The 24,070-nt window shown below is 36.7% G+C and overlaps 1 protein-coding gene across 7 annotated transcripts in view; it reads right to left on the reverse strand.

The window, feature by feature from the left end:
* The window catches only part of Nhe3 (Na[+]/H[+] hydrogen exchanger 3), a 109,251-nt gene extending 85,941 nt beyond the window's left edge, over nucleotides 1-23,310 (reverse strand). For 5 of the 7 annotated variants that reach the window (XM_069822064.1, XM_069822069.1, XM_069822063.1 and 2 more), the window contains exon 1: nucleotides 22,851-23,310. In XM_069822064.1, coding sequence (XP_069678165.1) covers nucleotides 22,851-23,094 — 244 coding nt within the window. In that variant the 5' untranslated portion in view covers nucleotides 23,095-23,310. The remainder of the gene's footprint in view (nucleotides 1-22,850) is intronic. The other 2 variants (XM_069822070.1, XM_069822068.1) reach the window with 1 other exon arrangement.
* Nucleotides 23,311-24,070: the final 760 nt, after the last annotated feature.

The following is a 24,070-nucleotide window of genomic DNA, read 5'->3' on the forward strand; positions in this document are numbered from 1 at the left end:
TACTCCACAGCTGTGGAGGTAGATGATTGCATTCCTTAGGGGCCGCTATCACGAGGTTTAGCAATAGCTCGGATTTCGGAACGGAAAGCTGACGGTATCTACCCCTACCACACTGTAGCTACGTTATCGTACTTCATAGTAGCCAGTACATTCAACTTCCGAATTGAGACGTCAAGTGATCAGTTCGTACAGGTAAATTATATAATATAGCATAGTTATTGCTCTAGATCTAGAATATCCCATTAGGAAAGTCCAGAATAACAGAGAGGGTTTGGAATTGAACGGGTTACATCAGCTGCTTGTCTATGCGGATGACGTGAATATATTTGGAGAAAATCCACAAACTAATGGAAAAAACATGGAAATATTACATGGAGAGCAAGGAGATAGGTTTGGAAGTAAACCTCGAAAAAACAAAATATATGATTATGTCTCGTAACCAGAATATAGTACGACAAGGAAATATAAAAATTGGAAATTTATCGTTTGAAAAGGTGGAAAAATTCAAGTACCTTGGAGTAACAGTAACAAACATAAATGACACTCAAAAGGAAATTAAACGCAGAATAAATATGGGAAATGCCTGTTTTTATTCAGTTGAGAAGCTTTTATCATCCAGTCTGCACTTAAAAAACCTGAAAGTTAGAATTTATAAAACAATTATATTACCGGTGTTCTGTATGGTTGTGAAACTTGGATTCTTACTTTAAGAAAGGAACAGAAGTTAAAGGTGTTCGAGAATAAGTTGTTTAGGAAAATATTTGGGGGTAAGAGGGATGAAGTTACAAGAGAATGGAGAAAGTTACACAACACAGAACTGCACGCACTGTATTGTTCACCTGACATAATGCGTAGAAAGTGTTAATTGAAATACCTGACGGGAAAAAGACCTTTGGGGAGGCCAAGACGAAGACGGAAGGATAATATTAAAATGGATTTGAGAGAGGTGAGATATGATGGTAGAGACTGAATTAATCTTGCTCAGGATAGGGACCGATGTCGGCCTTATGTGAGGGCGGCAATGAACCTCCAGGTTCCTTAAAGCCATTTGTACGTAAGCATAGTCATTTTATAAGAAATTATAAAATGTCGAAACTTAAGTTCCAAACAAAAATCTTACAATTTGTCAAGAAGCCGTGTGATGAAAACAAAAATCTTACAATTCGTTAAGAATCCGTGTGGTGAAGTGAGAGAAAAATGCAGTACAGATGAAGAAAAGTATAGACCTATTAATACCGCAACAGTGGAATCTGTTATGGGCGGTGAAAGTGATAGCATTAGTTCAACGACTCATAATATACTAGGTATCGGTTGCTCAGTGGAAAAATAAATATGCAGTAACGAGATAAAATACAAAGCTCTAACAAATCCGTGAGTTCCAGACGAAAAATACGTGGCTTAGAAAATTTCCATGATTGTCTTACAGTAAGAAGGATGAAGAATCATTATGTCACGTATGCGTTTTATTTGGACCTAAAGAAGAAGGGCGAGGCAAAGTCACTTTACAGAATTTACGAAATCTGTAAGAAAATTGAAAAAGGTCTATGGAATATATAGGGGACATTCAGAGAGCAGTTGTCATAAAACTGAGATCTTAAAATGTGAAATCTTTAAACGAGTGTTTGAATGTAAGGTAGAAAACGTTCTCAATTGAATAATGAAGTGTTACAAACAGTGCGCGAAAACAGAATTAAACTTGTCCCAATAGTAAAAACAATTATTATTTTGAGTGGCCGACAAAATATTACATTAAGAGAAAAGTAACGAAGGTAATTTCAGAAGATTCTTAAATATCGCGTTGATGGCGGTAATCAGATTCTGTATAGTCACCTTAAAAATGCCCCCAAAACTCTTCTCTCACAACAACGCAACACGATCTCATAAATTCTTGCGGCACCATTAGGGAAAGAAAATTGCTGAAGCCGTTAACCAAAATAAATATTTTTCTACATTGATAAATAGGGCTAGGATTTTGATGAAATTGGATCTTTTTTCTAGTAAGCCAGAAACAATGCTGCTTTAGTATTTATATGTTATGTGATAAACTGAGCGTTTTAAGACATTTTTGTTAGGGCATTTTCGGTCATTTTTTAGGCATTTTCATTTAATTTTGGCCATAAATCCCAATTATTAATGTAAAATAATGTTTATTTCCTTTGATATTTTCTTTACATATTTTGTCCAGTAATACCCATTATTTTGTATAATACTGTAATCGTTTTTCTACCCAAATAGTCATTTTGACGTAGTACACCCCATGCAATGGATCAGTCCAACCACCCCTTCAATATAGACTCCTCTAGAGGTACCTGCTAATTCCGGATGAGTGGCCTTGTGGTAGACTACATGGAAACTAAAAGTAAAGTAAATCCATGGCGCTACAGCCCATGAAGGGCCAAGACCGACCAGCCGATTGCTGACCTCACGTGTACATGCCGAAGCAGAAGTGAACGATCATATATGGTAACTTTATCAGGTAAAATAATTAATTAAATTATGTAAAATTTAATTTAATTACTAGTCTAAATATTAAGTAGTACAAACCATCTTTTCCTACTAAGACAATTATGTAAGATCAATTTTTGGGGCATTTTTGAAAAATTTTTAGGTCATAAATTCATTGTTTTTAGGACATTTTTTCATGATTTATAGGTCATCAAAATCCTAGCCCTATTGATAATTGAAACAACCGACATCAGCTCCAATGAGTAACTACATTATATGTGCGATTCGTAAACCGAGAAAAGTGTGGCTTCCACGATGAGTTTTTGAGATTCGTAGTGGTGCAAGATCTAGGTGGGGAGGCATTGTCAAACGTTGTTTTAAGTGAAATGTAAGATTTTGGGATAGACATTTCGCATCTTCGCGAATATGGTTATGATGGCAGTGCTAATAATGTCGGGAAAGTTTCGCGGTGTCCAAGCGGAAATTTTAAAAGAAAACCTACCTCAGATCGACGGTGAACAAGGACACACTCCATGGTCTGGTATTGCTCAACATTCATCGCAATATTGACGTAAGTCCGGATGAAGTCATACCTACAACTTTTCGCAAGAAAACATGCCAAACGACTTCAGCTTCATTAAACTGTATGTAACATTTAATTGACTTTCCATTCCAGTCTCCGTCCCCTTTAGAAGTAGAACTAATTGAAGACATAGAATCTAAGAGAGGCAATATTGTTATGGTTTATTGGAATTCCATTTTTCTGTGTTATGGTTATAATACTGCATTCATATGTTTATTATTAGATTTCCCCATCATAAAATTCTAGATCCGCATTCCACATCTGCCTTGCAGATACTGAAACCTCTGTCAGGAGGTACCTATGCTCTGGCATCATCGGAACAATACACACTGCATCGGGTGACAATATGAACAAGCGATATGGAATGTTGCCAGAGAAAAAGCCACACAGCATAAAATCATCTCAAATATCTGTTGGAATTCCCGGAATTTAAACTCTGGTTTCAAGCGTGAAAAGTCTAAGCTTCAATCGTTAAGATGGAACTGAGTTCGTCCCGAACTACCGTAATTGCTCTACGATCACTTACATCTTAATGACGGCATTACAATAGAATCTAGATTATCCGTCTCTCGATTTAATCGCGTGTTTCAATAGAACAGCACTTGAATAAGCAGAAATTCCCATGAAGTGTTTAGTGTACAAAAAAGACGCTTCATTCTCGGACATTTATATTACTTCGGAGAAGTTAGAATGGAGGTCAGAAAAAAAATTCCTGGAAGTAAAGTCCAGCAAATATTGACAGACTTCTTTAAAGAACATAAAAATAAGATAAGAATAAACAGATTCATGAAAAATATGTGGTATATCCTACGTATATTTCGTATATTTCAAGTACAATTAAGCTGCAAGTTGGACGCCTAAGATTTAAGTTATGTAGACTCGAAGTATGACAGATGACATCACAGTCTTAGGAAAAAAAAAATTGTCACACTGATACTTTATAAGTCCCAGAAAGGAAGTAGTGCACATGACCAGACATACAACGAAACAAAACTAATTTTATTATCTCAACTAGTCCTTCTCTTGTGAAACAGGTCGTTCGTTCTCTGATCATGCGCACTGCCTCCTTTCTGGGACTTGTAAAGTATCTGTACGACAAAACTTTTTTTCTAAGACTGCACGTTATGTAGGTACACATCGGTTCGTAACCAGCAATACCCTACCTTTCGTCTCGCTGCAAGAACGCAGCCAGGCTTCCACATAGTGGACAGTTGTCTCAAGTTCGTTTCAAAAGTATCTTACAATAATTATCAGTAGGCTACGAAACGATCAATTAGCACAGAATTAAAGAGTGCGTAAGTTGGAAGTGACAGTTCTACCAAAAAGGAAGAAATAATTGTAAGATATGTGAAATCGAACTTAAAGTACGAAAAACATTGCAATATTAAATCAGATAAAAACGGTGTAACTTAAATCAAAGGTGGAAATGGCTACAACACCTAAAAGTTGTTCATAATCAGATATATATCCATCGTTTTATAAACATTTGTGTAACATAATGGTGAGTGCTAATACCCCGCTCAAGAAATTGAATAATCCACATTTTCGAGGATCTATTGAAAAGTTCACAAATCAGAGCATTTCAGAAGAGTTCATGCTTCGTAAACAATATTTACCACTTTATTACGTAGTTAAAAAAATTAGAGAACATGAAACTGGCAATAAAATCTTAATTTCGAACGATGAAACTACTGATGTTAATGGTAGATATGTGGCTAATGTGATTATGGTTATTCCGTCCCTAAAATTGCAGGACAGAAATTTTTATAGACATCTAAAAATTTGCAAAAGTTACCCATTCAGCAACTGACACTCTTTAAATATCTACAGTATGACGCTGCTCCAACATATCACTAAATCAATCAAAACACTACAAATACATTATATATAAAAATGGTTCTTGTAACCTGCCTTGTCCATGCGCTTCATAGAGTGGCTGAAGTTATTCGAAAGATAGCGAAATTGACAACTCTATAACGAACGTGACGAAGATATTTCGGAAAGACCATCCCAGGACATTAAAGTTTAGAAAAATGACACCTGAATTTCCCTCCCCCCCCCCCCAAGTCCAGTATCGACAAGGTAAATGTTGCCCTATATTATACAACGCATTATGATACAATCACGAGAATAATTTATTATTAATTTTTATATAGTGAAAAGGTTTCTTCTATTCCTGTGGCTAAAGCACTAGTTTCGAAACAATTTTTATGAAGACTGCATTTATAAATAACCAAAATCTATTACACAGCTTGAAGAATCTAATTTAGAGATGTCCGAAAGCATGCGCATTATTGAAGAGGTGTCCAAAAAAATGACCACACGAGTTAAACAGAAATGAATACAAAGGTTAATAAAAATAGCGGGTGTTTAAGTAATGTGTGATATAAGGAACAGACTGCGAAAAAAAAAAAAAGAATCTTCAGAAAATGACTCCTATTATTCATATGCCCCACTAGTATCCTGTGATGTCGGAAGAACATCCTCCCAGGGTAAAACTGTTCAGAGATAAATTGCAAGAAGTTCACATTTGACGATTTACCCATAAACACAGTTGCTCCTTGAAATGCATGCGACGAATACAAAGAGGATGACGGAACCCTTAAGTGCTTCATTTTCCATAGTTGTGAAACTGTATCGTGTTTACATCCACAGAGTGTTTATGTACTGCGGTCTAAGGAAATATATAGTGCCGGTACTCCGTGAATTATGCTTGCGTACAATGACTGCTTAGATGTCCCACTTCCACGGCCTACTTATAATTTATTATTATTACATAAGCCACCCATGAACAATGTGTCCTTGGTTCTAGACATAGTACCATTAACAATACGGCCAACATTCCTAATTCGAACCTCTTCCTCATATAAGGTGGATGTTATTATTTTTATTATTATTCAAATTTTAACAAGTCAAATTTTTAGGTTTCTCGAAGCAAAAATTGCTTAATAAAAAACCTATGTAACTTGTTCTAGGCCTACTTCAGAAAAGTTGAACGACACATAATTGAAGGTCAGGAGTACCAAGAATTAAGGGTTTGCGCGATATTACAGCCTGAGAAAGTTAACTATGTTCTTATAAACAGTACAGTACTTAAAACAGTGGAAAAATTTTTGGGGGAGGGGGGGGGGAAACAAGCAGATACTAGGCCCAAGAGGGATTTGCATTCACGACGGTGCAGAGCCTGGAGGGATGAGTCCATTCCAATGGCTATGATGATGATGATGATAGCAAGGTTAGTAGTGGAAAGAAAGTTGATCATAGCTCTTTGAGAAAGGAACTCTCCCAGCATGCGCTGAAGGGGACCTGGGAAACCACGAACCCTAGGATAACTGGCGCCTGAAATTTAACCTCAGTCTCTGAATACAACGCTGGAGTGAAATCATTACACCGTGTTCAGTTAAATTATTATTATTATTATTATTATTATTATTATTATTATTATTATTATTATTATTATATTATTGTAATATAGGCCTACACTATGGCTCATTAACCACACCCATTCTCCGTCCTGTTGGTCTGAAATCGGCACTGCAATGACAATGCAATGACATATCACTGCAATCGTTAGTTACTTCCTGCACTGTTCCCTCCACAAACGCTAACTTACATAGACAGTATTGTACAGTAGTGTTTACTTTCAATAAAATGTCCAACTTGAAATCCCACATGTTTACGGGTCAAGCATATTGTATACGCACAGCTATATAATTAAAAAGGTAAAGGTATCCCCGTAACATGCCATGAAGGCACTTGGGGGGCATGGAGGTAGAGCCCCATGCTTTCCATGACCTCGGCACTAGAATGAGGTGGTGTGGTCGGCACCACGCTCTGACCGCCTTTTACCCCCGGGAAAGACCCGGTACTCAATTTTATAGAAGGCTGAGTGAACCTTGGGGCCGTTCTGAAAGTTTGGTAACGAGAAAAAATCCTGTCACCACCTGGGATCGAACCCCGGACCTTCCAGTCCGTAGCCAGCTGCTCTACCAACTGAGCTATAGTTTTCTAAATTGTTGGCGTAAATGTCCAGAACATGGAAAAATACATCCAGCCCGAGCGAGAAGCTTGAAATAATCAGTGAAGTAAACGAGTGTAAAGAAGGAGAAAGTTGATCGCAACCAAGTACGGAATTCCTACCACCACAATATCTTGAAAGATACGCAACGCTTGAGATTTTAGTTGAATCTAAAAAAGTGATAGAAGTGAAGAAGTATGAAATCTTCAATTACTTGCATCTCAAGTATTTATATAACTATAGGTCTGCAGATTTCATGTTCTATTTCTGTAACTATTTGTCGGCTCCCATGAAATTTCGAGACATACTTTCGACTGCATCTACTGTATGTAAGCTCATGGAAATAAAAACTGGGCGGTTGAGAAACGTCTTCATATCAGCCATGCTATACAGCTGTACAAAAAATTTTAATCACATTATCTTTATGATTCCACTCGCTTTTTTCCTCCCACGCCTTTAGAACGAACCTAACCCTGTTCTGCAGTTATCTGTCTTTAATGATGATGTAACTCTTGAAATTTTTATTGAATGGTTCAGAACCATAGTGGGCCAAGCGCCATTTACTAAAACCGTATAAAACAAGGGTTAAAATGAAGTTATTACCATAATTAAATGGAAACATACAGCAAGTAATATAAAGTATACACATTAAAACTAAATGATATGTCAATCTTCATTAAACTATGGTATTCACTTAACTTTAACCCTTGCTTTCTCCATTTTCAATAAATGGCGCTTGGCCCACTATGGCTCTGAACCCTTCATATACACAAATAAGTAAGTCTTCAGGTGCCCGTGATTTTCAACGCGTTTGGAAAGCAAACTGACAAAGTCTTATTTCCGAAGTGTGCGATAGCTCAGTGGTCTACTGGAACACTAACTACTCTATTCTAAGAAACAGAAATTATCGTATACGGTTACCGCGTATTATTTGATTTTTTTTAAGATTGTATTTTCACGTGATATTAGTTTTAGTTCACTCTCAATGTCGTAGTCATCACTATAGAACAACAACATACACTTATTTGATAACCAAATAAAGACGATAGACTATTTCTAAGTAACAATAGCTTTGACACGGCTTTCCTTAACGAATTATTGTATCTGCAACTCGTGGTGTATTGGATAAGATAGTCTACGCGTTTTCTTTGTTAAAACCCCATGACGATAAAAAATGTGAATGAGCTATACATTCCTTCCCACTCGACTACAAGAAGTCGGTGTCAACAGAGGTTATTGGTGTATATTGAATGACACCCAAAACCAGCCATTTTCAGGTCTACGTCATTTTCCCAAAATGTATTCAACAAACATACAATAATTCTGAGTAACACATGTTCAAATTGCAGTGGTGTAATAACAGACTCTAATAAAAAAAACCAGTTACAGTCGGGGACAGAACACAAAATATTTCCTTAGCAGGTTAACGTGCTATCCATTAAGCTACGAAGCAGACACGAAACCCATCCGTATAACGCTGAAGGTAATTGGCATATACAAATATTATCTCTAATACCTATTTTTCGATCAACAAGCATTTACACATAAAAATGTAGCTTCTCAACATTCTATTTTTTTACTGGTTTATTTTATAACGCTGTATCAACATCTCAGGCTATTTAGCGTCTGAATAAAATGAAGGTGAAAATGCCGGTGAAATGAGTCCGGGGTCCAGCACCGATAGTTACCCAGCATTTGCTCATACTGGATTAAGGGAAAACCCCGGAAAAAAACCTCAACCAGGTAACTTGTCACGATCGGGATTCGAACCCGGGCCACCTGGTTTCGCGGTCAGACGCGCTAACCGTTACTCACAGGAGTAACCTCAACATTCTAAATCTTGATTATTAGGTCTATACATGTTCTTGTATACCACATCATCAGGATTAGTTTTAATTGTATTAATGTAGGCCTACTTATATTCAGGTGAATTTATGCAGATAACTGGACCGTTTGGCGCTGAATAAAAAAAAACACGGCAGGTCACTTTTTGTTTCCATGAGTGTACGTTTACAGATAAAGTGATTCGATTCTAAAGCAGCATTCTGATTACTTCAAACGTGTGTTGCAATGCAAAGTTTATAGCTTTTTGGAACAACTTAATAATTCACTTTCAAGGTCCCGTAAATAAAACACGTGGTTCCGAAATGTTGGATAACTTCCCATTTCTATATACTGTTGAAACAATCAGAAGAACTATACAAGTGTAGAACTACATGTGGGTGATGCGAGAAATGGAACACGGAAAAAGAAGGGGTACAAAGAGAACAAGAGGAATATGATAAGAACAAGACGAATACAATGAGAATGAGGGGAAAACAATGAGAATGAGGGAAAATGCAATGAGAACGAGGGGAATACAATGAGAACAAGAGAAAGAAATGAAAAGGTGAAGACAAGGAGAACAAGGGTGAGACAAGAAGAACAAGGGTAAGATGAGAACAAGGGAAAGACAATGATAAAAAGTTAGGGGAAGAAAAAAAGAACAAGCGGAATACAATGAGAACGAGAGGAAAACAATAACAAGGGTAAGACAAGAAGAACAAGCGTACGACAAGGGGAACAAGGCGGAGACACGTAGAACAAAGCGAAGACAAGTAGAACAAAGCGAAGACAAGTAGAACAAAGCGAAGACAAGGAGAAAAAAGCGAAGACAAGAAGAACAAAGCAAAGACTACAATTACAAGGCGAAGGCAAGGAAAACAAGGCGAAGACAAGGAAAACATGGCGAAGACATGGATAACACAGCGAAGAAAAGAATAACATGGCGAAAAGACGGAGAAAAAAGCGAAGACTAGAAGAACAATGCGAAGGCAAGGAGAACAAGGCGAAGACAAGGAGGACAAGGCGAAGGCAAGGACAACAAGGCGAAGACAAGAAGAACAATGTGAAGACAATGAGAACAAGGTGAAGACAAGGAGAACAAGGGGAAGGCAAGGACAAGGCGAAGGCAAGGAGAACAATGTGAAGACAATGAGAACAAGGTGAAGACAAGGAAAACAAGGCGAAGGCAAGGACAACAAAGCGAAGACAAGGAGAACAATGTGAAGACAATGAGAACAAGGTGAAGACAAGGAGGATAAGGGAAATGTAAAGGAAAATGAAGAATGGGAAGTGAATGAGACAAGGAAAATACAAGGAGAAAAGGGGGAATAAAAGGATAACAAGAGGAAGGCAATGAGAATAAGAGGAAGACATTGAGAACAAAGTGAAGACAATAACAATGTGAAGACAATGAGAACAATGTGAAGACAATGTGAAAACAATGGAACAATGTGAAGATAAGTAGAAGGTGAAGACAAGGAGAACAATGTGGAGACTAGGTAAAGGTGAAGACAAGGAGAACAAGGCGAAGACGAAGAGAACACTGCGAAGACAAGGAGAATAAGACGAAGACAAGGAGAACAAGGGTAAAACAAGGAGAAGGGAAATGTGAAGGAAAATGAAGAATGGGAAGTGAATGAGATAAGGAAAATACAAAGAGAAAGGGGGGAATAAAAGGATAACAAGGGGAAGGCAATGAGAATAAGAGGAAGACATTGAGAACAAAGTGAAGACAATGAGAACAATGTGAGACAAGGAGAAGGTGAAGATAAGGAGAACAATGTGAAGGCAAGGAGAAGGTGAAGACAAGGAGAACAAGGCAAAGACGAAGAGAACACGGCGAAGACAAGGAGAATAAGACGAAGACAAGGAGAACAAGGGTAAAACAAGGAGGATAAGGGAAATGTAAAGGAAAATGAAGAATGAGAAGTGAATGAGATAAGGAAAATACAAAGAGAAAGGGGGGAATAAAAGGATAACAAGGGGAAGGCAATGAGAATAAGAGGAAGACACTGAGAACAAGGGAAAGATAATGAGAACAAGGGAAAGACATAAGAATAAGGAAAAGACAAGGAGAACAAGAAAAAGACAACGAGAACAAGAAAGAGGCAAGAAACATAAGGAAAAGGCAAGGAGAAGAGGAATACATGGAAAAAAGGGTGAAAGAGGGGGTTACATTTTTATGTGACAATTTCCAAGTTATCTCCTTCCATACCTATTGAGGAATACAAATAAATTTCATTCCACCAATGCTCTCCATTATACCATACATATGCACTTGACAATTATCTGAGTTAGCTACACTTCCCATCAAAAAATTTAAGAATGCCTCGTGGTAACTTTCTAAACTAATCAGAACATAGCATTTTATATCAGCTGCTGCTGTACTGTCGGTTTATTACATGCCGTATTACATGGAGAGGTGTTGTCAGTTTGCTACATGCTCTCTTACGTGAACGGCGTTACTAACACATGCGTAATTTGTGTGTTGGTGTTCTAAATAATGTGTAGCACTGCCATGAATGCCGCAAAAAAGACGTCGTTCGGAGAATAACTTCGGAGTGAGAAGGCATTGCGTAATGGCGTAGCATTAAGCAATCAGTCATCAGAATAGGTGCGTCAGTTGTATCGACGTCACGTTTCTCGCTGTCATGTGTGTAGTTATACAATGACTTGGGTATAGTGACCGATAGGTCCTATCTCTGTGGTATCTCCGGAATTGCAATTCCACCCGTACATGTGAACTTCACTCAACTCATCCCTCTCTTCCACGGGAGCCAGTTAGTACGTTCGACACGTCCTCTCCGAGAAATATATGAAATTATACATTTTGGGTGTGTGACAGTATTTTCATATGTTGCGAGATGGTATGCTTGTTCGATCTCCACGAAGTTCCTAATTATTTATTTTACTGTGAAGATCTTTTTCGACATCGGCCTTCTTTAAGTTTTTTATTTAACTCACATTGTTCCTTTCTGTAACTCGCCGAAACTGCACATCACTTTGCTCTCTTCGGTGTTTGTGGGTTCAAACTCGGCCGAGAGAAAGAAAATCCTCAGCATTGCTCCTTTAGAGAGGGGAAGTAAATCTGTGGGTCCTGTATAGTAGATTTACAGTAGGTACGTAAAAAAAAACCGTCCCTGAAACAGGGGCTTCAGGCAAAATTTGTCTCCCATTTCTAGCCCACGTTGAATTTCGACAAACTAGCACATGTTCGTAATGCACAACGGCTATGTATATACCGTACAGTTCGAATGCTTAATAAAGAACAGTGGCTTGCATGAGAAGGGGTGTGTAGTGAAGACACGTTCGGAGAGCAGAACGGCAAGGTGAATCTTAAGACGGAAAACATATGCTACAGCCAGTAAATACATATGATTTTTATTTGTAATGTCATATTTAATACATCACATCGTCGTTGTTCCTGCAATAACTCCTATGTGACATATTTATCGATTTTCAGATTTTTGCTCTATTAAATAACTTAAATAGTGATACACCAAATAATAAAATCTCCTATATGTAATTATATTTCTTTGTTTCGAAAATGTAAGAATTCACAGTCTCTTATGTATGGCTGCCATAGGATGAATAAATGTGTTTTTTCTTCCTACTGAAAACTTTTATATTTTGCACATAGGAGTTATTGCAGGAACAAAGACGATATGCACATCTACAGTAGTTATGTAATATTAGCAGTCATCATTCCAGCCTTATACTGCTTGTTTGAGGCTTGAAAGTAATGTAATTTTCCCTAAGATAGGTTACTAGCCTTATCGTTAGGTAGTCCAGTAGTGGGGCTGCCACTTTTATTTTAAAATGGAACCAAATCTACACATCAGGAATCAAAATAACCAGTGCTCTAACATTAAATACCTTACTCTATGCCGATGATCAAGTCATAATTTCCAATTCAGAGGATAATTTACAAAGAGGATTGTATACATTAAATAAAATATTAAAAGATTTTGGGATGGAAATTTCAGCACAAAAATCAAAAGTAATGGCATTTTTAGGACAAGACCCAGTCAGAAGTAAGATAATACACAATAACCAATGCCTCGAACAAGTGCAAAATTTCAATTATCTGGGTTGTGAAATATCTTATCAAAATGAAAAAGATGTGAACAAGAAAATTACCAAATTTACACAAATTCTAGGAATAATAAACAATGCATTAAAAGCTAAATTAGTACAAAAATCTACAAGAATAAAAATATATAATACATTAGCATTACCCACCCTTTTATACGGAAGCGAGATTTGGTCATTAAAGAAAAAAGACATGAACAGAATCAAAGCAACGGAAATGAAATTTTTGAGGAGGACAGCAGGATATACTCTTTTAGACCGAAAAAGGAATGAAGAAATTTTAGAACAATTAGAAGTAGAGTCAGTAGAAGAAAAAATCAGCAGATACAAATTCAATTGGCTAGATCATGTAAGAAGAATGGAAAATTCAAGAATCCCAAAAATTATGATGCAATATAAACCTAGAGGACATCGTCGACCAGGAAGACCTTTAAGAAGACTGCTAGATGGGGCCGAAACAGGTCTACAGAGGCCTAATTCGTGAAGGATGATGATGATGATGATGATGATGATCATTCCAGCCGTAGGCTATGTCTTGTGTGCTAAGCATAAAAATATAGTATCGTCGGCTTAGAGTGTAAACCTGGTAATCGCCAAAAAGAAAATTTTACAAGGGAAGCAAAAAACCGAGTTTAAATTAACTCTGAAACTTTAGAACCAAATCCAAAGCACCTGTACCTGTACTTTAGATTTGGTCCTAAAGTGTTTTGCTTCCCTTGTAAAATTTTCTTTTTGGCGGTTAGCCTACCAGATTTACACTCTAAACCGACGATACGTTTTATCCAGGTAAACAATCGGTCGAGACTCCCTCCTATAGGTGCTTCGCACACGAAATTCTGTGTCCTGATATAATTGTGTTCAATTAAAAAATTGCCCGTTATTGTTGCTTATTTCGATGCTCTATCAACCAATTTAGAGTCGATGGAATTGTGATAGATAATATTTGATGAGGTGAGGCCGACAGTTCACCATGAATTAATTACCTGACATTCGCCTTACGGTTGGATAAAATTTCGGAAAAAAAAAACTCAACCAGGTAATCAGTCCGAGCGGAAATCGATTTAACGTCCAAGAGCAGCTACAGATCAACAGGCAAACACTCCTGCCGACTGAGCTACGTTTGTGGCTAAAATTGCCTTCTTTCTCTCTTTTTTCCCCCATTTAAATCCAAGTGTTTGGAGGATTTCTCGTAGCGTGAATATGCTACCATCAAAAGTAGTAAGCGATTTTAATTGAGTATGGATTTTTTTTAAGGTCGGCCTATGATTTCCCGTTACATATGCCATTTAACTGTTCGACGATCATCATCAAACGTATCCATCGACGACTTCCTTGACTGCCAAGATCTTTCTTTGTGAAACGTTGAATGAGTCTCTACTTTGCCGGAAATATTCTCTAATTCACCTTTGGTTCGACAAGCGGAACCTAGTGAAATCACAGTCTAGAATATATATATATATATATATATATATATATATATATATATATATATATATATATAGTCACGAAGCTCAATACATAGTAAATATGCATCCATAGATAGTTGCTAACCACTAGGATCGCTAATATCGCCTCATTACAGACAATACGAAATAGTACCTGCACAGTCTATTGTTCCTAGCACCTTCACAACTCAAGCTTCGTGACTATATACTAGACTGTGGTGAAATCTTAGTTGTTTGGTTATTCTTTTCTGGACGGTTTTCAATTTAATGAGAGCTCCCAAGTTTTTCTTCTCTTTGCAAAAAGTGGTACATCTCTGCAAAATTACTTCACGAGTCTGACTATGCAACACTTTTCTGTTTCATTTGCTTTTAACTGGGAACATTTTAATGCTGATAGACATTTTCATCTCCGTTAGTACAATAGCATGGAGAGAAAACGCTACGCACTCAAGCACAGCTTAAACAACACTGATCAACCAATGAATGGCTGATGACAGGGGAAACGGGAAGGAAACATTTAAGAGGTAACTGACCCACGCAACCCCTGGTCCACTGTTATTGCGCATTCTGTTCACACTGCTCTTCTTTAATATTACGACCTAAACAATACACCTAGATAAAGATCAAGGGAGAAACGTTAAAAATCTAGCAGAGAAAGTAGAATTTGCGCGCAAAAACCGGCCCAAAGGCCGTTTCGTCCATCAGAAATTCCATTTATTTTAATCCGATATAGAACGTAGAAAGTGGACGCTCTAATCATTCGACAAACGGTACACTTCTATGGTAATGTTATTTTATATGATACTATTTCTATTTGTCGCTGAAAAAAAAATTAAAAGTAATGAATACAGTATATTTGTTCTATCGCACAGCATAAAATTGCTCATATCTAGGATTTACAGAACGTAATAAATCTCGATCGAATTTTTTCAAGCTTCTTGTGTATTTCGCTTTCTACAGATGGATTTCATTACACATTATACTGTTAAATGTAGAAGCAGGAAGAAGAAATATGACAAGCGCATGTGAGCGTACTGAGTCAGCATCAAATGATTATCATAATTTGCTCACATGATCGTAGAACGACCAACAAATTGGTTTTAAGTCTCGTCGTTTCATAACTCATTCTTCCGGGAAAAGGAAAGCTTGCAGGAAAGCAGGACATCCAGAAAACTGAGGAAAATAAACAATCTGTGAATCTAAAGGTCATTCTTCTCTATGATCTTTACAGATATAAATATAATCTCAGAATTGATTGACGTATACCGTTTGTTTGCATAGTATAATTTAGATCTAATAATGCAATTTTAGTTTCCAGACTCTCCTGAAATTAGAAGAAAAAAGTTAATGTCAAAGAATACGCAGAACAACTTATTCATCGGACGTTCTAAGTCTCGCAGCAATTCTTTCATCTCGCTTCGTATGTTGTTAACGTTTCCAGCTCATTTTCGTCAATTATATTTTTAATTTTCATTTCATTCATTGTATTACGTATATTTTACATCAGCATTTAGCTTTAAGATAGCCCTATGGAAGAAGTAAAAAATTATACAAAAATACATAATAAGTAGATTAATTCAATTTTCAAGCCTAAGTTGAGTAGAATGTTAAGAAAGTACGGAGAAATTCTATTTTAAACTTTTTGATGCTTCAAAGTTTTAACATACCGTACAGTAAAAAGACAATGCACTGAAGACTGTAGTAATACATGAACACTGACCTTCTATTTTTGTAACAGCTGAGCCTAACAAAGGGTAGATGTAGATGATGTTTCCTGTATTAAAATTATGAATGTTCTCATTCGTACTGTGAGCGAGCTTAACATTACTATTTTTGGAAAATATATATTTTTTTCATTATGTTCTTTTATGCACGCCTGTCGTATTCTTAGTGCTTTCTTTTGTAAAATAAAAATATGTTTAGCTTCAGAAGAGTTAGCCCAGACTATCAAGCCATATTTCAATATAGTTAATAAAAGTATGCAAAGTATGTCATTTTTAAGGATGTTTATATCGCCAATAGAAGATAAGGATTTTAATGCATAAGATAACACGCAGAGCACAATATAAGAGTAATAATATATTCTTATGTAGTCGAGTAAATTATTTATGGGTGAGGTTCCCTGGGAAACCCCATGTTTAAGACAATTTTTTTATGAACAGTAATTTATTACGCAGGTTATGAAGGCACATAATGCAACACAAAAATAATTACTGCATATGATTAACACAATATTTCCACATTCTGAGTAACTTTGCGGCCGCGTTTGTGGCTCAAGCGCTAGCACGCTGGTCTTGTAGCCAGGCGGTCCGAGTTCGATTCTCGGCCAGATCATGATGAAATTTGCGGTGGATAAAGCAAAAGTTGTACAGTTTTTCTCTGGGAACTCCCGTTTCCCTCTGTCATTCTGTCAACACTCTCCACTTTCCTCTCATTTCATCTATCATCTGCAATAGTTAAAAAAGGTATTTGGTGAAGTGGTACTTCACACACAAATAGGAAGATAAATTTTAGTATACAGGATTCACACGAGTCGAACTCTCTCCTTGCCACGACTGCGCTAGAATTCTGGAAACTGAAGTCTACACGAATTACAAGTCTCGTCTCTTCAAAAGTTTGATCAAAATATGTGCCATAACTATAGCTTACAGATGACCAATTAAATGCTATTAAAATGTAAGGTATTTGACTACATTTAAGTGACGTACAGTAATTCACTTTGCACAAAATCACATTAAATTAACTATTCGTATATTCTAACAACGTTGAATATTATTTTTCTATTTATGAAAAGCTGTATAGTTAAAAGCGTTAGGCCTACGCTGAAATGTGAGCTACATCTGTAAACAACGAGATTCTAAGCATAAGTAGGCCCTATTCTTCCTTTTCAAATTCAGCAATTCTGTCACTGAAATACCTGTAAAACCAACTGTTTTGTGGACATACAATCAAGCATAAGGCGGATTTAAAACCAGAATCTTCGTCCTCGGGAGTCTCGCGGTTACAATACTGGCAGTTGGACCCCAAGAAGCTAAAAAGAGTGGTTGAAGAAGGAATAATGTTGAAGCTGATCAGGAAGAGTAAGAATTTGGCTGGGTCACTAACTAAGAAGAAACTGCCTACTGGAAAAATGCACTAAAAGGAATGGTAAATGGGAGAAAAGTTTGGGGCAGAAGAAGGTACCAGATGATACGTAAGGGTCTGCTCATGGGCAGGTCTTTCACTGCAAACCCAGCATTCTCCAATTTTTCCTACTTTCTGCCTTCCTCTTAGTCTCCGCATATTATGATCCACATATCTTAACGTTGTCTATCATCTGATATCTTCTTTTGCCACGAACTCTTCTCCCGTTCACCATTCCTTCCGGTGCATCCTTCAGCAGGTAGTTTCTTCTCAGCCAGTGACCCAAACGCTTCCTTTTTCTCTTTTTGATCAGTTTCAGCATCATTCTTTCTTCACCAACTCTTTAGAAAACAATAAAATATATGGCTCGTAATGGAGTCTAGGTGGAAGATGGAAAAGAAGGAAGATTGGAGAATGCTGGGTTTGCAGTGAAAGACCTGTCCTTGGGCAGAAAACTATGAATGAATTATTCTTTAATGAAAAGAAAGTTCTGTGAATACTTTGTGTCTTCTTCCTGAAAAATATAAAAAATAGGACCAGGTTCCCCCCACGCGAGTGGTGTGCCTATCCCCTTTATGTGCGGCCCTGCGCCAGATCACGTGGAGCACTAATTGGTTCCTATTTACCCCTATTATTTTTTATTTTAGTAGGTCATTTTACGACGCTTTATCAACATCTTAGGTTATTTAGCGTCTGAATGGGATAAAGGTGATAATGCCGATGAAATGAGACCGAGGTCCAGCACCGAAAGTTACCCAGCATTTACTCATATAGAGTTGAGGGGAAAACCCCGAAAAAAAAAATCAACCAGTTAACTTATCCCGACCGGGAATCGAACCCGGGCCACCTAGTTTCGCGGCCAGACGCGCTAGCCGTTATTCCATAGGTGTGGACTACCACTTTTAACAATGTGTGTTCACTTCTATTTGCTGAGTACACAACAAGCTCATTTATCTTGTCTAAAACTAGAATAGATGAATGCTCATTATTGCTTCCGGAAATTTGAGCCTATGATAAGGATATCACTCAGCAGACAACCAACGTTTACAATAATTTTAATTTAAAATGTAGTTTACAAGAATCCTAATTAAAAATGTAATGCAGTTTTACCATCCACAACCAAATTTATATGTGAATTAATTGCGATAAGAACTTCCCAGAACCCTTTACAATAAAAATGGAAGTTATAGACTTTTCAAAAAGAAGATTGTCAGAAGAAGTAAATTACCGTAATATAGCCTAATCCTTTCGGAAAAGATAACTGCATGCAGTGTGATAGGCCTATACTTCACATAGCTTATATTTGGTAAGAGATGCTTCTTACGCAAAGAATTTAAAACATAAATAACTTAATTACAAAATAAGCAAGACACGCTTAGATGTCTAAGGGCCGAATTCATAGTCAACCCTTATCGTAAGGAAACCCTTAAGCAGTTGCTTATAATCATTTCCAATTCATAAATCCCACTGAAATGAACACTTGTCAGCTTACTCAAGTATTTCCTCATATTCACTGTAATCAGCTGATTGAATACACATTGTACGATCATTATAATTTTGATGAATTTATTGAGTTCTAAAATGAAAATGAAAATGTGTTTCGGCAAAACAAAAGATATATCAGAGATATGGAAAACCCTTTAGAGATGTACAATGACCAACAATTTAAAAGGAGATATCGTTTCGACAAGAACACTGTTGTGGATATTCTGGTGTCTCTCATTGCAATTCACAATGCAATAATGAGGCTTACCGATTTCACCACTACTGAAAATACTGGTTGCTTTGAGATTTTATGCTACAGCATCATTTTCAGGTAGATTTAAGTGGTATTTTTTCGAAAAGTATTCACATCCCAACAAAGTGTTATTTGCATTTTTGTTTGCATTCTACCCAAGGAATAAGCTGTTAAAATTTGCGTAATTATACCATTCCACTTTGCTTACCATAAAAAGTGAAAAATAAATTAAAATTATTTACTTACAGGAATATTTCCGAGTTTGCATTAAACTTAACTGCAATTTTGTCCCATGTCAATTTCTTCTTTTGGAGAGAACAATACTTAATTATAAGATATTTTACTTTTGACGATATCTCTGTATTTCATAACGTTCTCTTAGCTCACTTCTTTCTTCTTTTGTAAAATGCTTTCTCGACATTTTGTAAAATTTTTACTTTTTTTTAGAAATTTAATTCTACAAGTACCAGGCCACTGTTAGATTCTTGCCTTTTCCACAAGTTTACAATAAAATTTAATTTTAACAGAAGTTTTAACTAACTTCTTCACCATAAGCGAAGGATGGTGTATTACTGTTTGTTATATTTTTCCATTATGTTACTTGGTGATTTTTAATATTCTTCATAGAGTTCCCTTAATAATGTATTTGAATGTATTCTCAGAGAATTGATGAACTTTTGTCTAATTATTTGGACATAATCACTGAACTAAATGATTCCTAAGCCTCTATAAAGTTGGACGTTTCGAATATGATAGTCTGCACCTGTTATTGTTCGACACAGAATGTTGTATCCCATCTAGGTGTTTCAGGTGACTTGTATGAGCTGTTGCCCAAATTTCACATGCATAGATCATGAAGGATCGAAATAGGAATGTATAAAGCAGTAGTTTCGTCATCATTGGGATGTAGCTCTTGAGTATAGGATAAAGTGACAAGATATATCACTGAATTGCTTTATCTCTAGTAGTGACAATATGTTGTCTAAAAGTCAATCGTTTATCCAGGTGAACACCTAGGTATTTTACAGATGTGCTTAATGAAACTGCTTGATCTTGTATATACAAAATTTCTGTTATATGTGGGAATCTTTTCGTGAAGATTACCATTTGTGATTTCCCTCCATTTATTTTAAGTCTCCATAATTTTTACCGACTTAACAATTTGAAGGCGCTGGAAAACAATTGAATGTACGAAATCGCTCCCATTCCCATACACTGTCGAAATTTCATGCAAAAATTCCTCCCTATGCGGACCGGAACCAGCACTCATTTCATAATGACAGTCCAGAAAAAATGCATATTGTGCAATTCGCCAGAATCATTTATGGGAAAGTACATCTTCTCCAATGTACAAAACTCAATAAAGAGATGCAACAAACCAAAAATCTGAATGGTCTCTATTGAGAAACAAAAAATAAACTGGGTGGATTTCAAATGTGGCCACTGGAAACCAACCAATCCAGGAAAAATGCCTTGGTATCTTCAGTATAAAACAAGCCATAGGCCTACTTTACAGAAGGACTTTTTTCTCTCTTCAGTATATATTTGCAAGGTAATCAACTAGGTCTACTAGCAACATTATTAGGCCTCGGTACAAAATTTGTAGATGACATTTAAAGCATTTTAATATTATGGAATGTGACTGTGGCATTGAAAAAATATGAGAGAAGTTGTATATTACAGGTAAGATTATACAAGTCATTTCTAAAAACTCTCTTCACATCCCCATTCTCCCATATTGTTGGTAAAATTATACTGATTCTAAAAAAAATAGCAAAGAAACAATATATGTATTGTCTTTGATTATAGTGCAGTGAGTCCCAGAGAAAAAAACATTCCTGGTGTTTCTGTTGGCCAACCAACAGCAGGTCCTCCCGCTACTGCCTCTGCTTGCATCCACAAACTTGCGGCATCTCACTGGATTAAAACTTAAATAGGTTATACTAATGTTATATTAATAATGATCGGTACACATCCTTATAGTAGTTGCTGGAAGTGCTGCCCACCTTATGTGTGATACATAATTCACAGATTCTGTTTCGTTAAACCTAGGCCTAAGTATTCACTAAATTTAGTCTTTCTTCTGTACAGAATTGGGCGACCAAGGAATTTAGGCTACGTCTAAAGTTTTCCCTTGTTCTGCCATCGTTTTCTTTTTGCACATCAAATATTTTTGATGGAGGCAAGTTTTTCTTTGTATCAATTAGTTGGACCAAGTTCGAAAAAAAATTTGTCAATGTCATCTTTGCTGAACTCTATGATGAGATTCAGGTTTTCTTATGCTTACAGAAGGATTCCTTCACAAGCTTTACGCTTTTCCTTAGAAAAGTTACTCAATCTTCGATAGCTTTCCATACGACAAATAGGGATTGACATCTAATTTGCGTTTCGTTATAGGTTAGAATGGGTTAAATGAGAGGATTGCTAAGTGACGTGAGGCCAAGGAATGTCAAAAGGTGTTAATGATTTAAGCCAGTTTTCTCTTTAATGTGTAGTGTGGGGAGATATCGAAGTTTCAGTAAAAACTGGTACCGGTATTTGGGATTCCACCCCCCCCCCCCCCATCAGCAAACTCAATAATAAGCAGTATATTTTAGTTTGCTTGGTCTAATCCCATTCAATACTTCGATCAAGAAAATTACATGGAGGGTTGTTCTTGATCTTTATAAAAAAAAAAAAAAAGGCTTTCTCTCCAAATCTGATGAGTGTGGTTTCCCTACAACCCCATTCAGGAACAAAGAAACTTGCAACACTGTTATTATTATAGCAATAATACTCAGGGCTTGAGATGGAAAGGAATGTGGCGGGATGGCATCCTGGTTCCTTTTTGTAACGGCTTAACCTCAAGCACTGGTAATACTAGTCACATAAGCAAAGTAATTTAAGAATAATGTGTATCTAAAATAGTTCTGCCTATTTATTCTATTTAGTTAGGTTAGTTTAAACTTTCTATATGCCTGCATACCTATACAAAGTAAAGTGAAATGAGCGTTTCGCTAATATTTTGAAGTGCTTCGTCTTTATTTCACGTGTTAAATAATCACTTTTTGGGGTAATTGTGGAGATCCACTCTACCATCGATTTTCGAATTTTTTTTCTGGAAACCCCTAATTTTTACCCTCTTTTCTCAAACGGACTTAGAAAAAAAGTATCGGGATGACCTAACCTAAATTTCGACTTGAACATCAATGCACCGAACTATTGAGTATTGAGGTAAGAGAGTCTGATGTGTTTGTCAGATTCATGCCTAAGTTGAAATGTTGATTTGATTAGATTAGGTTAGATCATCTCGCTATACATTTTTTTTATAACTTCTTTTGAAAAAGGGGGCAAAATTGGGGGGTGCTTAGAAAAAAAAAGTCGAAAATCGATGGTGGAGTGTATCTCCACAATTAGGTACCTTTTAGGTTCCCAGGTTAGACTAAGGAATATGGTCACATTACATAAATGTCAAATCGAAAGAAACGTCACAAACTTTATAACCCTACAGCAAATTTGAGCACCAAGGTCGTTAAAAGTATATCTTATCTTACATTTATGGTTCATTATTAAATTAAAAACACAAATTGTATCTGTACCCACCGTAGATGACGGCTAATCCAGTCTCGTGAAGAAATCTGAACCGCCGGTGCTTGAACAACCATATTGTCAACACTGTTAGAATCAGCAAAAAGGTGTACAAAAGCAAATTCAAACTGTCAATGCGATGTGTGTATTGTGCTTTAGCATCGAGCTGAATATCCGTAGCAGCAGAATTCGTACAGTAGATGAAAATATAAAACGTTGAAAAGAATAAAAATACGCGCATTACACCCACTACCGCCATGTTTACATTACAATATATACCAATCTAAAACACTCATTTTACTCCCCTAAAATTTACAATATCGCCAAAAATGCAGCACTGCAGAGATGTATTCCGCACTTCATTGGTAAACCTTGCGTTCATTGAACACCATCACAATTAAACTATCAATCACTCGTTCTATGTACGTCGCCCTACGTTGAACAGCAGAGTAGTGCTATTTCTAATGCCCTAGTCAAACACGCCCAATCGAAAGCGCTAGTGTCGCTTTTACCGAACTCGCATGGCGATTTTCAGCTGACAGATGAAGAGTGCATTTGCGAACAGGAACTTAATACAAAAGTGGATTACCTATTCTCCTTTATTGTTTACTCATTATCAGTAATAATCTTAATATTGAGCTTATTATTCCCATTTTCCACTCACTGCATAAACATACTGTTGTTAGTCAACATAAGCCAACTAAGCCAGGAAATAATGGGTAGGGTGGACAGTTCCTAACCCCCTCCAATGCATACACCGCTGATTAGTAACATACCGGTTTTACACTAGTCAGATTTAATATGACTTATTTAACGACGCTCGGAACCACAGATCACAAAGTACAAACAGAACAGCCAAGGTTATATCAGCGTCGCTGGTGTGTCGGAATTTTGTCCCACAGGAGTTCTTTCACATGCCAGTGATCGAACCTGCAACCTCGAGCACAGAAGACGAGCTACCCAGACTGACAATCAGACAGATATAAATCTATTACATACCATACGAAGTGATAGACATATACAGTAGTATCTCTACAGAATAGTATGTAGTATGGGATGGTTGAATAATTGTCAAGATGTAAGGACACATGTACAGTAGGCCTACCAGTTCTCGAGATGTCAGTTAAAAATGTGTTGATATGGCACTCCTATTTTTTTTTTTTACGTATTTAAGAACCAGAATTGTATTTACTAGAGTTAATCACAAAAGTAATAATATGTAGTCTATCTTATAC

The sequence above is a fragment of the Periplaneta americana genome, chromosome 3, assembly GCF_040183065.1.
Source record: "Periplaneta americana isolate PAMFEO1 chromosome 3, P.americana_PAMFEO1_priV1, whole genome shotgun sequence".
NCBI classification, from domain to species: Eukaryota; Metazoa; Arthropoda; class Insecta; order Blattodea; family Blattidae; genus Periplaneta; species Periplaneta americana.